An 18,752-nucleotide genomic window follows, 5' to 3' on the forward strand; every position below is an offset into this window, starting at 1 on the left:
TACTTTTATATCATAGAATATCAACATTTGGAATTTGACAGCCAGTGTGAAAAACGTGCGTCATAATAAATCACTTTCAAATAAAACCCTTTGAACGGAGATCGTCTAGCTATGCGAATAAAGAGCCGATGTTGAAGTGGTAGGTTCAACCATGTGACAGCACGGCGGATACAAATGGTTCGTGTGAGTGGAATCATAGAACTCCCATCTCCAATGTGAAGGAATGCTAAAGCAAAGGAGGGTCTTTGTTAATGCTATTGAACCCATGTCTTCAATATCCACAACAAGCGCCTGAAAGAGACGTATTTGTAAGCATAGACAGGCAATAACGAATTCAATGTACCAGTCTATGGAACGATATCTGACAAACTTACTTACATACATTTAAATACATGTACTCCGCAGCCAGCGTGGATTTACGGCTTGACTCAGTCGGATTTCGTCGGCTTGTGAAACCGGGATGATCTAAGTGATATTTAAACTTCCTGATGGAATAATATGTAAAGTGATACCCTCGGATCTGGCTTTGTGGTATTATAACCAACATGTTGTCATCATGGATAGTGTTCCTTGTTTTCGCCGTGCTGGTGAAAGGCGTCAATGGTGTATGTATGATATTAATGTTACACGTTCATATATAATTAATATACATTTTCATTTAATTGAAGAATTGTCATTTACATTGTTCTATTTCATGGAAATTTGTTTTCAGTTTCTTTATTTTTTCACTTTGAATTTGTTTTGTAAACAAGTGGTTTAGTAACTATACACTTATTTGGATGACCGTGTCCTACATCTTTGTAGATATCAGAGACATGGCTCCAGACTAATAAACCTTCATTTAAAACTATATATAACTTCATCCCGACCAATGTGTCAAATAAATAATAATAATAATAATAATAATAATAATAATAACGCTGCATTGTTATCACTCCGGTAAATGGATCAGTGTGCACATGGCTTTCATTCTCAGCTCCATGGGGAGTATACAACCCTGTGAGGCTCTAGAAGGTTAATAATCACTTTACATTAATCACGGGTACCCATTCCCTATCACTACTACTATTTCTATTACCCTGTGGCAATTCCGAGTCCGGGACCAAGTAACCTTGTTTGTCGTAAGAGGTGACTAAAGTGCACCGTTGGTCAGCTTCGATTATTGATGGTTGATGTACTCCGAGGCGCAAACGTTGCTCATAATATCAACCACTGGTTTGTCTTGCCCAGTCCAGATGTTTTAACAGCCTGGAATATTGCTAAGTGCCGAGTAAAACATCCACTAATGCTGATACTAATACTGATACTAATACTAATACTGATATTGATATTGATATTGATATTGATATTGATATTGATACTAATACTGATACTGATACTGATATTGAAACTGATACTAATACTGATAATAATACTAATACTGATACTGATACTGATACCGATACTGTATCCCAATTGTGTATATCGATGCACATGATGTCAATCACTGGACTGTCTGGTCCAGACTCTATTATTAACAGGATACCGCCACATAGCAAGTTAGTATTATTACATTTGGTGTTACCATTATCTCCAGCAAATGACTATCAGTAGTACCCCCCTGGTGGCCAATGTGTATGAAGAAGAGAGGTCCCGGATCAGCCTGACGGACATCGTGTGTACCCACACGGCCGACATAACCGTCTTCCTTCAGAGTGTCTCGCCGACCACTCTCTGTGCAACGTGCTTCGCCGTCTACAAGATCGCCCCATCCATAAGTAGGTAGCCCCCTTTCCCTTTGAGAGTAGCCCCTCTTTCTCTTTGACAGTAGCCCCTCTTCATCTGTAACTCTGTCTTAGTGAGTAGCCCTGCACACCTGTAACCCTATTATCCTCTTCGTAACTAGCCCTTTATCCACGTGAGTAGCCCACACACCCTCTATTTAGGGATCACATCACCCTCTTCGTTAGTAGCCCTTTCTCTGCGTGAGTATCCACACCCCCTCTTCGCGAGAATATCGTACAGGATTTGATCGTAAGACAGCAGCCATAGCGCTAAGATCACCCACCTTCTGACACGGATGTCAATATATGGATTCGATCATACTTTAACACAGACTCCCATACTTTGACACAGACTCCCATACTTTAACACAGACTCCCATACTCCCATACTTTGACACAGACTCCCATGCTTTAACACAGACTCCCATACTTTAACACAGACTCCCATGCTTGAACACAGACACCCATACTTTAACACAGACACCCATACTTTAACACAGACTCCCATACTTTAACACAGACTCCGATGCTTTAACACAGACTCCCATGTTTTAACACAGACTCCCATACTTTAACACAGACTCCCATACATTAACACAGACTCCCATACTTTAACACAGACTCCCAGACTCCCATACTTTAACACAGACTCCCATACTTTAACACAGACTCTCATGCTTTAACACAGGCACCCACACTTTAACACAGACTCCCATACTTTAACACAGACTCCCATACTTTAACACAGACTCTCATGCTTTAACACAGGCACCCACACTTTAACACAGACTCCCATACTTTAACACAGACTCCCATACTTTAACACAGACTCCCATGCTTTAACAAAGACTCCCATGTTTTAACACAGACTCCCATACTTTAACACAGACTCCCATGCTTGAACACAGACACCCATACTTTAACACAGACACCCATACTTTAACACAGACTCCCATACTTTAACACAGACTCCCATACTTTAACACAGACTCCCATACTTTAACACAGACTCCCATACTTTAACACAGACTCCCATACTTTAACACAGACTCCCATACTTTATCACAGACTCCCATACTTTAACACAGACACCCATACTTTAACACAGACTCCCATACTTTAACACAGACTCCCATACTTTAACACAGACACCCATACTCCCATACTTTAACACAGACTCCCATACTTTAACACAGACTCCCATACTTTAACACAGACTCCCATACTTTATCACAGACTCCCATACTTTAACACAGACACCCATACTTTAACACAGACTCCCATACTTTAACACAGACTCCCATACTTTAACACAGACTCCCATACTTTAACACAGACACCCATACTTTAACATAGACTCCCATACTTTAACACAGACTCCCATACTTTAACACAGACTCCCATACTTTAACACAGACTCCCATACTTTAACACAGACACCCATACTTTAACACAGACTCCCATACTTTAACACAGACACCCATACTTTAACACAGACTCCCATACTTTAACACAGACTCCCATACTTTAACACAGACACCCATACTTTAACACAGACTCCCATACTTTAACACAGACTCCCATACTTTAACACAGACTCCCATACTTTAACACAGACACCCATACTTTAACATAGACTCCCATACTTTAACACAGACTCCCATACTTTAACACAGACTCCCATGCTTTAACACAGACTCCCATACTTTAACACAGACTCCCATACTTTAACACAGACTCCCATACTTTAACACAGACTCCCATACTTTAACACAGACACCCATACTTTAACATAGACTCCCATACTTTAACACAGACTCCCATACTTTAACACAGACTCCCATGCTTTAACACAGACTCCCATACTTTAACACAGACTCCCATACTTTAACACAGACACCCATACTTTAACACAGACTCCCATACTTTAACACAGACACCCATACTTTAACACAGACTCCCATACTTTAACACAGACACCCATACTTTATCACAGACTCCCATACTTTAACACAGACACCCATACTTTAACACAGACTCCCATACTTTAACACAGACTCCCATACTTTAACACAGACACCCATACTCCCATACTTTAACACAGACTCCCATACTTTAACACAGACTCCCATACTTTAACACAGACTCCCATACTTTATCACAGACTCCCATACTTTAACACAGACACCCATACTTTAACACAGACTCCCATACTTTAACACAGACTCCCATACTTTAACACAGACACCCATACTTTAACATAGACTCCCATACTTTAACACAGACTCCCATACTTTAACACAGACTCCCATGCTTTAACACAGACTCCCATACTTTAACACAGACTCCCATACTTTAACACAGACACCCATACTTTAACACAGACTCCCATACTTTAACACAGACACCCATACTTTAACACAGACTCCCATACTTTAACACAGACACCCATACTTTATCACAGACTCCCATACTTTAACACAGACACCCATACTTTAACACAGACTCCCATACTTTAACACAGACTCCCATACTTTAACACAGACACCCATACTCCCATACTTTAACACAGACTCCCATACTTTAACACAGACTCCCATACTTTAACACAGACTCCCATACTTTATCACAGACTCCCATACTTTAACACAGACACCCATACTTTAACACAGACTCCCATACTTTAACACAGACTCCCATACTTTAACACAGACTCCCATACTTTAACACAGACACCCATACTTTAACATAGACTCCCATACTTTAACACAGACTCCCATACTTTAACACAGACTCCCATACTTTAACACAGACTCCCATACTTTAACACAGACACCCATACTTTAACACAGACTCCCATACTTTAACACAGACACCCATACTTTAACACAGACTCCCATACTTTAACACAGACTCCCATACTTTAACACAGACACCCATACTTTAACACAGACTCCCATACTTTAACACAGACTCCCATACTTTAACACAGACTCCCATACTTTAACACAGACACCCATACTTTAACATAGACTCCCATACTTTAACACAGACTCCCATACTTTAACACAGACTCCCATGCTTTAACACAGACTCCCATACTTTAACACAGACTCCCATACTTTAACACAGACTCCCATACTTTAACACAGACTCCCATACTTTAACACAGACACCCATACTTTAACATAGACTCCCATACTTTAACACAGACTCCCATACTTTAACACAGACTCCCATGCTTTAACACAGACTCCCATACTTTAACACAGACTCCCATACTTTAACACAGACACCCATACTTTAACACAGACTCCCATACTTTAACACAGACACCCATACTTTAACACAGACTCCCATACTTTAACACAGACTCCCATACTTTAACACAGACTCCCATACTTTAACACAGACACCCATACTTTAACACAGACTCCCATACTTTAACACAGACTCCCATACTTTAACACAGACTCCCATACTTTAACACAGACACCCATACTTTAACATAGACTCCCATACTTTAACACAGACTCCCATACTTTAACACAGACTCCCATGCTTTAACACAGACTCCCATACTTTAACACAGACTCCCATACTTTAACACAGACTCCCATACTTTAACATACTTTAACACAGACTCCCATACTTTAACACAGACTCCCATACTTTAACACAGACTCACATACTTTAACACAGACTTACGAAAGCAGTAGCACTAAGATCACCTTGATCAGTACAGGAAAACACTCAGTCCTGTTAGTTTATTATTTTACGCCGCAGTCGACTTCATTTCAAATATACTATGACCTGTAAATCAAAATTTCTTGACAAGACAACCCCATTGGAACCACCAACAAACTAGATAATCAATTGTGTTGTCTGCCAATGGTGCCTCTTCCACTGAACGCTGCTGTGCTATATTTACATTCGCTTTTTTATATAACTTTTGCTGTTTACTCTCAGACTTTCAGCTCTTCTACCTCCCGAGTCAGGGGAACCTCTCCTACGCCTTGGTCCCCATCTACGACATCACGGTGACGTGCACTGATGGAGCAGGGACGAGTCTCTCCACCACCATCAACGTACGAGTAAGGACTAACGAGCCGCCGAGGTTTAACACATTTTCAGGCACGTATTACACACGTCCAAACCTCTTTGAACATTTCGCTGAAATACTGATTGTTAGAATTTTCTGAATGAATAATAAGGTTAAAATACACACGTTATAATGATACTAGTTCATATTGATTATCAATTAAGTAGCTGAATCGATAAATACCATGTAACCTTTTTGCAAACTGTCTTAAATTTTCTGACCGCCTCCGTGGTCTTATGGTAGAGTGTTCACCCGTAGAGCGGAAGGTCCGGGGTTCGATCCCCAGCCGCGTCCTACCAAAAGACGTTAAAAATTGGTACTTGTTGTTACCCTGGCTGGCGCTCGGCATTAAGGGGCTAAAACAAGGACTGGTCGGCTCGGAGTCAGTATACTGTGTCTGAGTGGGATATTCATGTTAAACTGCGGCATGGTATCTCAGTGTGCTAGCACTATAAATCGGCATCAGTCCGGACTAGTACAAGCAGGCACGCACGTACGCACACACACACACACACGTACATGCACGTCGCTATATAAGTGCATTAATCTTGGACGCGACGTTAAACCCCATTTCACCTCACCTCTTTAATTTTCTTAACATGGCTAAATAATCAATTTGAATTTATGCAGGTTACGGTTAATTATTATTAGGAAGTGGAAAGCGCAAAATATTTTAATTCGGAGGACACACTAATCAAATTTTTATTGGGATTCTTTGTTTATTTCAACTTGAATTGAAGCTGTTACTGCGTCTGTTCCATTGCACTGGAATACCAGTCGTAAGTGAAGTAGTATCTGACCAACATGACCAACAACGGAATCGAACAGCTTCATTGTCACGTCTATTGCCTGGTTCTTTGCTTTCTCGAGACAAACTCAACCGTCTCCCTGGTCTAGTGGTAGAGCGTCTGCCTAGAGAGATGAATGTCTGTTGTCGATCCCCGGTCGCGTCATGCCAGTACGTGTTATTACCCTGCCTGGCGCTCGGCAATACGGGGATAAAATTATGACCTGCATTAGTCCGGACTAGTACCAGCAACCTCACCTCACCTCGAGACAAACTCTGAACAAAATAATATAAAATGTATTCATTAGAACCGCCAAAGGAACCGCCAAAGAACCAGTTTTGCTAAATAACGATCACACTCTACCTTAAACTTTTCGATTCTCACAGATATTTATTATAAGCCATTGTTAAACAGAACAGTACGGATCTCGTTAAATTTGTCCTGGTTAGCTAAATTTCCAGTTAAACGAATTACGTACGTAGTGATTTCCCTGTGACAACATTTAAGCCCAAACAGCAATCACCCGGATGTGGTCTCCCGACTAACGCTGATTCACTTGCGCTGTGAACAATGTGCTACTATTTTAGCCCTATATGTGCTAAGGGTTGTGTTTGTTTTGCATGTTTTATTTCAATTACAATCTAAACAAATGAAATGGTATAAGGCGTAACGCTCCGAACCCACACTCATCTGACACGCCGTGATATTACCGGAATACTGCTAAAAGCGGCGTTAAACCCAACTCACTCACTCACTGTAATACTTCTATTTGTCTGCTATTCCATCGTACATCATGCCAATCTAGAATCAATATATTTTGAACATGCTGGTTCTAAACACGTTTAGATTTTAAACATGTTTAGATCCTAAGTATGTGACACTGAACGTGTTTAGGACCAAAAAACATTTTGTACACTGTATTAAAATTATATAGAATCATACATAATCGACGATATATATTTGAGAAAACCGCATTCGAGACGAGAGGATTGTCAGTTGTATGTTAATCCATTACAGCGACAGTGACAAACATCAACGCCAAGACAACCAAAAATGGGGCAGTGATCTACATAGAGACAGGTGTTACAGAGCCGGACGGTGATGCGGTGTTCTACAACATGACTGTTCAGCCCGCCTCCAGTGCCTCCAAATACGAGATTGGACTCAGTATGTACACTCTAACATCCATTGTCCTACTTTACATGCTAATTCTCCTTATTAATGTACCAATAGGAGTCGAGCTGCCTCCATGGTCTAGTGGATAGAGCGCCTGCCCACAGGGCGAATGTCGGTGGTTTGATCCCTGGCCGCGTCATAGCAAAAGATGTTATAAGATGGTACTTGTTGTTACCCTGCCTGGCGCTCATGATATTAAGGGAATACACACAGCAACATTCCTACGGACATGCAAGGCGCTATATAAGTGAAATAGTCTTGAACGCGATGTTAAACCCCATGTGTGTGTGTGTGTGTGTGTGTGTGTGTGTGTGTGTGTGTGTGTGTGTGTGTGTGTGTGTGTGTGTGTGTGTGTGTGTGTGTGTGTGTGAGAGGGAGAGAGAGTGTCTGTCTGGGTGTGTATGTGCGAGTGTGTGTGTGTGTGAGAGAGAGAGAGAGTCTGTCTGGGTGTGTATGTGTGAGTGTGTGTGTGAGAGAGAGAGAGAGAGAGAGAGAGAAAGAGAGAGTGAGAGAAAGAGAGAGAGAAAAAAAAGAGAGAGAGAGTGCGTGTGTGTTTGTGGTGCGTATTACACACTTAAGTTTAGATATACTATATATAGTAACGAAATGACGTTGTTTCAGCTGACGGAGTAGTCCGGGCTACTGCAGACCTCTCCTCGGAGTGTTTTCCAACGCTCGTGTTCTTTATATACGTACACGACAGCAGAAACGTCATCGTGGGACCCAAAGTCATCACCGTACAGTTTTCAGGTACTGTCTGATGGATGTATTCGCTTATATAATCATTGGCAGGGCAGCATAATCACTTATGTGCGGATTGTGGATCAGTCGAAAGATTAGGGCCTTATTGGTAAATAGACGTTCGACATTAATCTTAAATTCCACGTCAATGTGTGGTACTCAAAAGCCCTGAATAGCGAGGATGGCTTGTCCTGTTATTTCAGTTATTTAATATGTTGACCACGAGAAGGTTTCTACTGTTGCTCAGAGGCGCTATGCATGACATATTTCAGATTACTACCAAGTGCCCTATATCCCGGGGGTCAACAAAGATGTGACCGTGTCTGAAGATCTGCCAATCAACAGCATAATACACGACATCCAGGCGGTCAGTGATCCAGTAGCCACCTACACTATAGACACTTCACCCTCTATAGCAGCATTCATTTTTGAAGTAAACAGTAAGTTGATCCAGAAAACATGGGACGTGAGTTTGCTACAAAAAGCTGCATTTTCTCACCATCTTATGTCGCTATAGTTATTTCTACTATTGCTCCTATCGCTACAAATTCTGATGCTACTACTATCGCTACTACTTCTGTTGCTACTACTTCTGCTTCTACTACTTCTACTATTACCGCTACTACTTCTACTAATGTTGCTGCTGCTTCTGATGCTACTTTGTTTGTTACTTTTTTAATGCCGAACTCATCACTATTCAAGCTATATGACGGTGGTCTCTAAATATCAAATCTGGACCAGACAATCTAGTGATTGACAACATGAGCATCGATCCACGCAATTGGGATACGACGACGACGACATCCCGTTAGTTGCCTCTTACGGCAAGCATGGGTTCCTGAAGACCCTCCACGTCTCCTGTTGCTGCTGATTCTCAAACTGCTGTGACTATCGTTCTACATCTGCTACACTTCATGTCGCTACGACGTCAGTATCGGCAACACCACTACTACCACTGTTACAACTACTATTAAAACCACTCATACTGTTACTCCTGATCCTTCTACTCCTACTACAATTACTACTACTACTACTACTGATACTATTACTACTATTACTACTATTACTATTCTGCAACCATACCACCATCTTGTTCTGCTTGTTTTGTTGTTATCTCTACAACATCACCCGTGAAAGGGGCGGTGGGGTAGCCTAGTGGTTAACGCGTTCGCTCGTCACACCGAAGACCCGGGTTCGATTCCCGACATTGGTACAATGTGTGAAGCCCATTTCTGGTGTCCCTGTATGCCACGTTGTCTATGATGAGTACAGAGTAATAAGAAAAAATAATAATAATATAATTAATAATATAATTAACACATCAGTCGAGTACAAGCACAGTGAGACATCTGGAACGCCAACATAATAAATGATAATAGACTACGAAGTTACGTTATAGTCGCCAAATATCGACAGCCTTCGTCTCGAACTTTTAATCTATATATTTGTATTGGTTTTTACCGAGTTCGTGCCCTCCTTAGAACATGATTGTAGCAATGACGTCATGGGGCTTACATAATCCTCATTGCAGCCGCGGCAACATCCACCCTGCGCCTGAGAAGCAAGCTGGATTATGAAAGCGGGGTTCGAAACATCAACGTCACTATCCAGCCGTCTAATGGTTTCTGTGCTCCAGACACCTTCTTCCTCTATGTCAAGGTCACCGACGCCAACGACCCCCCTGTCATCAGCCCTAGGGACGTGGTCACCGTTCAGTATGAAGGTCCGGTAGGTCATCTCCCAAACAACATAGTGCAGCTGCGGACAACTATATACTGAAGTCTTTGATAGGCAGTTAGAACTTGGAAGAACATGAATACATGACACTATGTAATGGGTAACAACTTCCTTTATTCTTTGCAAAGACGTTTCAGGGCTACGTATTTGCCCTTTCCAGGTGACGATGGGGAAGAACTAGCTCTGAAACGTCGTTATAAAGAATATGAAAAAGCGTATTACTAATGTATTCAAGCGATATACTGGTCCGCATTGATACAGCGACTACGAGATGCCGGATATTAAGAGCAGTACATAAAATTACCCATCAATAAATACTGAATGGTAAGTGTCGAGATAACGGCTAGTAAAAGCGGATGAAAATGAAAGCAGATTTTCATATCTGCGATTTCACTTTGGTCGTGTATTAAGTTTATTCTGAATGAATGTCAGGCTAGGTTCTGAAGCTTCTCTGTGCAGAGTTGCGCCCCTTGGACACGCCAGAAACCTATGACTGTGGGTTTGAACCCTAGTTCGCCCCGATTACGTTTCTAGGTTTGTCAGCACGATACCTGTGCTTGTGGGTTTCATCGAAGTGGTAAACTTCTAAGACCTGCATCACTTCGGGCTTTCCTCACACAATAAGCTGACACGCCGTGATAATATTGGAATACTGTTAAAAGCGGCGTTAAACCCAAATCACTCACTAACTCTCGAGCTTATCGCCCTCACTTACAGTTATTTTAGCAGTGGTACGCCGTTTTCAGACGATGAGAAACAAATTCTGCCTTCCGTGGTTGATCATGACCATGAGATTGCTTCGCCATACCCTGTTGGCACACAAGAGACATGAGATCAGTGCTCAGTTTCACAAAGCGATGGTAGCGTTATGACTGTCGAAAGTCTGTGTTCAAGTATTTGAGTTACTATCGTCTTAACGCTAAGAAACCTTTGATGATCGGGGCCCAGGTCCCTAATAAACGTCATCTAGGTGTTCCTGCCTACATCAATGCAACATTGTCATCATTAATGTCATCATCACTTATGAATGCGTGGTATTACGACTTCAGTAGGTTTCATGTCGCAGGTAATCCCATTGCAGAGCTATAGAGCAGAATAATAGAACGTTGATGTATTCAAACGTGCACATTATTAAACCATGATCAAGATCCTCCAATCCATCCCTGTAACCCATTTTTTCTCAAACAAAAGAAAAGAAACAGCATTTAAACATGTGCAGTCTTCTGATCCCCCATAGCTCCGATGTAATATAACCCATAATTCTAACGATGTCAGAATTCAGCAATATCGTCATACAATTATACTATATTAAAAATAAGTCATCAAAGGACAGTGTAATAACGGCAGTATATCATAGATTGGCTCAAATCAAGTTGAAGAACTTTTAAAATATCTGATCGATGCAGTGAAGATCCGGGGTAGAATAGGTCTTCAGCATCCCATGCTTGCCGTAAAAGGCGACTATGCTTGTCGTGAGAGGCGACGAACGGGATCGGGTGATCACGCTCGCTGACTTGGTTGATGCATGTCATCGCATGGATCGATTCTTATGATGTCAACAACTGGATTGTCTGGTCCAGACTCGATTATTTACAGACCGCCGTCAAAAAGCTTGCTGAGAGCGGCGTTAAACAACAAACAACAACAACAATGTGACAGCATCACTGGCTACATGTGTAATCGCATTTTGTAATGGTAACAATGTTATATATTTGTGTTAAAGTTTACCTACGATGCTGGCTTCACCTTCGTGGATGAAGACCCTGGCGACACTGGGACCTACAGTATCATTGGCGGTAATGCCGCCAACCTCTTCTACATCGACTCCGCCAGCGGGATTATCACCTGTCTTGACTACGACGTCGACGTTGCCGGTGCTGCTACTACAGTTGTACTTATGATTCAAGTGGAAGACGTTAAAGGTACGTAGAGGGGCATCCTCCTGTGAGACAAACACATCCTTCACGACAAAGGGGTGCACCGGTTCCAGGGTTTGCTGACCCTGGCTTCGGATCCCAGATTTGTGCCTGACCCGTGAAGATCCGAGGTAGATTAGGTCTTCAGCGACCCATGCTTGCCATAAAAGGCGACTATGCTTGTCGTGAGAGGCGACTTCGGGATCGGGTGGTCGGCTCGCTCACTTGGTGCATGTCATCGTATCCCAATTGCGTGGATCGATGCTCATGATGTTAATCACTGGATTTTCTGGTTCAGACGCGATTATTTACAGACCGTCGTCATATAGCTTGAATATTGCTGAGTGCGACGTTAAACAACAAACAAACAAACATCTAAGGCTGTGCAGAGTTGCGTCCCTTCGGCTCGCCAGAAACAGAAACGTATGATCATGGTTCGAATCCCGGTTCGCCTCGTTTTGGTTTCTAGGTTTGTCACTACCATACTTATTCTCATGGGTTTCACCAAAGTGGTAAATGTCTAAATGTCAGACCTGCATCATTTAGCAGACACGCCGTTACTGGAATACTGTTCAAAGCGGCATAAAACCCAACTAACTCACTCACTGTCATCGTTGCTTACAGACAAAGGAAAGGATAACACAACAGTGACGATCAACTTCTTGGACAAGAACGACAACCCACCTGTAATCACCGGCCCACCATCAGGTCTATACCAGGTTCAAGTGGAAGACTGTTTCCCCGCCGGCACCTACCTAACCAAAATATTTGCTGCTGATGGCGTGGACACAGCTTTCAACAATAACAACGTTGTCCAATGCAACCCAAGCACCACCGGCGTCCTTTTCGTCTTGCCTGCTTGCGACGTCATCCTCAACGGGTCAATACCGGCTGGCACAGTAGAGACCATCTACGTTACGGCTTCGGATAAAGGGACGTTTCCTGGTCCGCTGACTAGCTCTTCTGTGCCAGTACTCGTCTCCTCAATCCTCTGCACTATTACCACCACTGCAACGACAACCGTGCCGTCAACTACAACGCCTGTCCCGACGACAACAACTACCCCTGCCACAACTGTACCTGGTTTGGATGGCCTTGTACCTGCATCAGCGGTCAACGGTGACAATGGCACTGGCAATATGCCATGGATCGTCAGCGCTTGTATATTGGGGTGTATCGGAATAGCTGCCGCCGCTTTCTTCATCAGCAGATACATCGCGCCGCGCTGTAGAGGAAGTTCCTCACCAAGATTCAATGCAGGGTCAGTGCGTTCTTAAAAGTATGAACATAGCTCCCTTGAGATAACGAACTTAAAATTGCCGATAAACGTCTTTTTTCTAGTTTTATGATGTCATGTTTCCCTGTATTCTCAAAGACTGTTTTGAAAGTTGCTTTGTTTGAAATAATTTTGGATTATTATATCTTACATGTAAGTAATATAAATCACACACATATCGACAACATTTTATTTTGGGCTTGGGATCTGGGCCCACTTGCACAAAGCGATCTTAGCGCTAAGATGATCTTACCTCCCATACTTTAACATAGGGTTACAATAGTCTTAGCGCTAAGATCGTTTTGTGCAAGTGGGCCCTGATCAGTGTTTTGTTCATCAATTGTCCACGCGTTTAAAATATACCATGTTAAGTGCCTAATCCCGGAACACCTTTTTCATGTCATGTTTCTATAATTTCAAATTATATTTTAAAATGTGATATTGCTTCCATGTTACTGACTCTAATGACGGAGTTGTGGATTCTAGGGTCTTCTTGTACCAATAATGGGTTTTCGAACCCACAGCTGTCGTGGGCTTCATCTCCTCCACGATAATGCTTATCCGTCTCCGTCATCAAAGTTTTATTTTCACCAAGTGAGTGAGTGAGTCTGGTTTAACGCCGCTTTTAGCAATATTCCAGCAATATGACGGCGGGGGACGCCAGAAATGGGCTTCACACATTGTACCAATGTCGGGAATCGAAGCCGGGCCGAGCGAACGCTTTAACCACTAGGCTACCCGACCGCCCCTTATTTTCACCAAAGTAGTTAATTAATGGTATAGGGCCTGCGTGAAGTTCAGGCCGGCGGCGCAGGCTGATGCTCATAGTGTCAACCACTGGTTTGCATGTGACTAGCCACTTATTTTAAAAATGTCAAATAAAATATTACTGTGATATTCGTCGGAGGGCAGAGATTCAGATTTTGAATTGCTGTAAACAACAAGACACCGTATTCAGCATGTGTTCAGGGTACTATTATTCAAGGAGTTTATAGGTGCACGGGTGTCCTAGTCGTCTCATGCAAGATGTGAATTGATTCAAATATGTTTTCGTTCTTCAGACCATCACAAAATACGCAGCCTGGTCCTCCTGATAATAAACAAGTTCAGTTCAGAGGGTAAGAAGATTGTGGTATTTTAAGGTCTAGTTTCCTTAAAAAATATTTACGTGTTATAAAGACCAGGGGCTTCTGTTATTTTTTGTTATTTTTTTTCAAATTGATAGCACGTCGTTCGTATAATTTAACTTGGCAAGATGACGGCAAGGCAATGTAAGCTCGTTTCAAAACAACAATCTGGCACAATCTGACAATGACGTTTGAAGTATTTTCAAATGTTTCTTCTTGTTAAAATGTTAATAATATATATAATATTATTGTAGGTGTGACTTCGTACAAGTTTGTAAATGAAAATCGATGCGAATTTACCAGAATGCGCACGTTAATGTATTATTATGATATTTTGGCATTTACAGGTTGTGACATTTTGCATGCTTTTTATTTTCCGTTATAATTATACGAAAACTATATGAACTTGCATCTTCCCGAGGCAAGAGCGTCCACTTGCCTATTTATCAAAGTCTACATTCACACGTAGGCAAGTGGACGCTCTTGCCTCGGGAAGATGATCAACTTGAAGCTATCGTAAAATCTCGTGAACGGGTTTTACAAACTCATAAAGAGTTAAAGCGCATTTGAACATTTCAGCAATAACCGCCAGTCTCCCAAGAGGAACAACGTGAAGCCGGTCACACCGAGAGAAGTGTAAGTATAATATATTATACCTGGGTTCTTTGTGATCCGACACTCCACCTGCACAGGTAATCTTCCTCTTCCACGTGACGTCACATTAGTCACTAATACATGTGTTGTTGTCAGCAGCAAAACTTGGCGTGACGTCACCGTACATCGAATATTTAACATAAATCCAGTCATTCATGATCCGCACGGGGATTCCAGGTCAGAATAAATCCACAACTTCATCCCCGATATTCAAACGTGTTACATATATATTCCACTTTGTGAGCGACTAACTGGGTTTTTCAGACAGGGTGACTGGGTTGACAGCACGTTATCTTAAACTAACGGCGTGGGACTGCGCTCATAATATCAACCACCCCGTGAAGATTCCGGGGTAGAATAGGTCTTCAGCAACCCATGCTTGCCGTAAAAGGTGACAATGCTTGTCGTAAAAGGCGACTAACGGGATCGGGTGGTCAGGCTCGCTGACTTGGTTGATTCATGTCATCGATCCCAATTGCGTGGATCGATGCTCATGATATTAATCACTGGATTGTCTGGTCCAGACTCGATTATTTACAGACCATCGTCATATAGCTGGAATATTGCTGAGTGCGGCGTTAAACAACAAACCAACCAACCAACATAATATCAACCACTTGATTGCGGGTCCAGACGGTTGTTATTCACAAGTCGCTGATTAGTTACATGCCGACGTCATTAGGATGGTCTAGTGCTGTATGTGGTGTCATTCATGAACCAAAACTACTATATTAACACAGCATAATCGATAACACACACCCAAGACAAATAGAACTTTGTGATTAGACTTGTTGTTTGTTTGTTGTTTAACGCCGCACTCAGCAATATTCCAGCTATATGACGGCGGTCTGTAAATAATCGAGTGATTGACATCATGAGCATCGATCCACGCTCAGCGAGCCTGACCACCCGATCCCGTTATTCGCCTTTTACGGCAAGTATGGGTTGCTGAAGACCTATTCTATCCCGGAATCTTCACGGGTCGATTAGATTTGGCCAACTCTATGTATAACTTCCACTCTCTGTTTCCTATACAGGCAACCGTACGAGGCCTACAAGGATGGTAAGTTTAGCTTGACATTCAATTGGTGTACTTTTAGTCTGTAGTGATCGACGTATTCCATGTTTTGTAAGTGATCTGGGGTGTATAACAGGTATAGGTGTTGTAGTCGGTTTGTGGGTTATTATTTTATACTTTGAGGAGTTCTTTTCTTTGAAAAACGACACTTTGCAGTATGCAGTATGTCAATAAAAATGCGCTTTCAAATGAAGATAATGAGTGGTTTGTCAATAGAGAACACTAAATACGGACAATGCCGGGATAGTGATAAAAGCTCTGGTGCTATTCGAGAAAAAACAGAAAAAAATGTTTTAAGGTCGGATGTTCCAGATTATGGTCGTTCGGGTATCAGAAAACACACACATTTCCTTCTTGGCCCTAGAATGGGATTTAGTATTTGCTCTTAAAATTATGCATTTGGGACAACTAATGGACACAATGTATTTAACTTACCTGTCGGAAATAACATGTTATACCCATTATTACCGGGATTGTTATTGTAGCTATCGGACATTGTTTTTCACGAGCTCGGACAAGGTGCTGGCAAAGCTAGAAACGTAATCAGGGCGACTCCTGAACCATATTTTTCTGGCACGCCAAAGGGACGCAACTATGCAGAGCGAATTGCGGTTACTTTGACGACTGTGTCACTAATCTCCCCGATGTTTAACCAACTGCCCAATGTTTAACCGACAGCCATTCATCACCTAAACCTCCTCTTCTGTTTTACACAGTTGTAGAATAACCTTGGGCTGTGATATGACATTTCTGTTGTTGTTTACAGACCAGCGAGGTCCGAACCTGCAACAGAAGAACGTCTGGCGAGGGATGGGCACACAGCCAGATAAATCATTTGAACTGTAGATGTGAAACCATTGACGTGTAACTTTAATAGTGGTATAACTTAACCAGTGACTGCTGAAACATGACTCCTGCTGCGCATGTCATGCAGCCTCATAAATCAGTCACTGTACCTTGACGTTACCAGATACAATCAATGTCAAGAAAGCTGATTTGTCATGATTGTTCATATTCGTGTATGTGCAACTAGGCCTGACTCAAGAACTGAGTGTACAACAGCCATCTGTCTCCATGAAATTTATATTATATAGGATTACACATAATACACGCGAGCTCTCTAAACAGGGTATGTGTAACACTCCCCTGAAGCAGTTGTTGGTGATGATTATTATTCGCTTGGTCACTCCATGCTATATTGTACGTCTTTGTTGAGCGGCCATTTTGATATTTATACCATGTGTGTGTTTACATAAGATTGTATCATCTGTGTGCGGTTCTGTTACTTAAGACATGGTCAGTATCTGACTGTATACCCTAGTCTTTCATGATTAGGTCAGCTTTACATAAATAGACAACTCTATTAATATTATTGATGAATATATTATGGGCGTAACGATCGACCAAGCTTTCGATACATTTATCAACTGGTCAACGGCTATACATACTTGATAATTTAAAATATCATCTGTTGGCATCGATTATCAACTCTAACTTTTGTTTTTAATCAGAAAAAATATCATATTTATCCCTTTTGGTCTAAAACACTTCTGGGTGTTTCATGAAACGGCTAAACTCTAGCAATAATTAAAATGCCCCGAATATTGGCCCCTCAAATATGCATGTACTCCAGTATTATGAATCTCTTATTCCAATACTCGTTACTATATTTGCAATTATTTAATCAATATTAATCTGGATGCCCAACCCGTACTGGGATTACTGCTGGGAAGGTATGCCTATATCTACAGCCACATTACTTTGTCACTAGTAATCCTGATTTAATTGTCAATATGAACGATTTAGAACGGGACTTTCAGATTAACAGGATTTGATTTGATTTAAGTGTTTTGGTTTGTCAGTTCTTGTCATCCCTGTACAAAGTACAGGGTTCCCTCGTTATTGCACCCTTCAATATAGCGCTAACTCGGTTATAGCGCGCGGTAAAGCATGGCTCTCAATTATTTGGACCCAGAAGGTAGCGTTGTAGCGAGGGATCACTGTACTATCCATCCTCGTATCACAGTCACAGGGCACCCCAATGTCTAATTGATAAAGAAGCCTGCACTGTCTTTCAAATAACATGTTCGTTATTACATGGTAATAATTAGCTTGACCAACCAAAACTAGAGTCCATGGGACCCCAAATAATTAATTTCAAGGGTCCTTACAGGGAACATGAGGGTCATGTAAAGTAATCAAATCGTGCAGTGTGCAGTAGTGTAAGATTTGATTATTGCTTTAATTGCAGGACCTTTATTTTTCTTGTCAAGAATTAGATATTATTGTGCGTCCCTTGGGATGCAATTATTAATATATTTCATTCTGCGTCCATCCTATACATATGTGCATACTGTACGCATATTTCTGCGTTATGTAAAACCCTGTTATTAT

General features: G+C 41.7%; 1 protein-coding gene across 1 annotated transcript; it reads left to right on the forward strand.

The window, feature by feature from the left end:
• The first annotated feature begins 291 nt into the window (after window positions 1-291).
• LOC124110952 (protocadherin Fat 4-like) lies at window positions 292-17,861 on the forward strand. The gene is made up of 13 exons (XM_046470450.2): window positions 292-605; window positions 1,577-1,757; window positions 5,733-5,897; window positions 7,671-7,820; window positions 8,451-8,579; window positions 8,843-9,010; window positions 10,102-10,298; window positions 12,031-12,229; window positions 12,848-13,484; window positions 14,561-14,617; window positions 15,206-15,262; window positions 16,318-16,343; window positions 17,125-17,861. The coding sequence occupies exons 1-13, from the start codon at window positions 546-548 to the stop codon at window positions 17,202-17,204; spliced, it is 2,106 nt and encodes a 701-aa protein (XP_046326406.2). The 5' UTR covers window positions 292-545; the 3' UTR covers window positions 17,205-17,861.
• The last annotated feature ends 891 nt before the right edge of the window (window positions 17,862-18,752 follow it).

Source organism: Haliotis rufescens, unplaced genomic scaffold (genome assembly GCF_023055435.1).
Source record: "Haliotis rufescens isolate VD_foot unplaced genomic scaffold, xgHalRufe1.0.p SCAF_1, whole genome shotgun sequence".
NCBI classification, from domain to species: domain Eukaryota; kingdom Metazoa; phylum Mollusca; class Gastropoda; order Lepetellida; family Haliotidae; genus Haliotis; species Haliotis rufescens.

Bases quoted from the DNA above. Each gene is read 5' to 3' on its own strand.
- LOC124110952 (XM_046470450.2), top strand. From the start codon at position 546: ATGTTGTCATCATGGATAGTGTTCCTTGTTTTCGCCGTGCTGGTGAAA. The intron at 8,580-8,842 runs GTACTGTCTGAT...GACATATTTCAG, and splicing joins CATCACCGTACAGTTTTCAG to ATTACTACCAAGTGCCCTAT. The intron at 9,011-10,101 runs GTAAGTTGATCC...TCCTCATTGCAG, and splicing joins ATTCATTTTTGAAGTAAACA to CCGCGGCAACATCCACCCTG.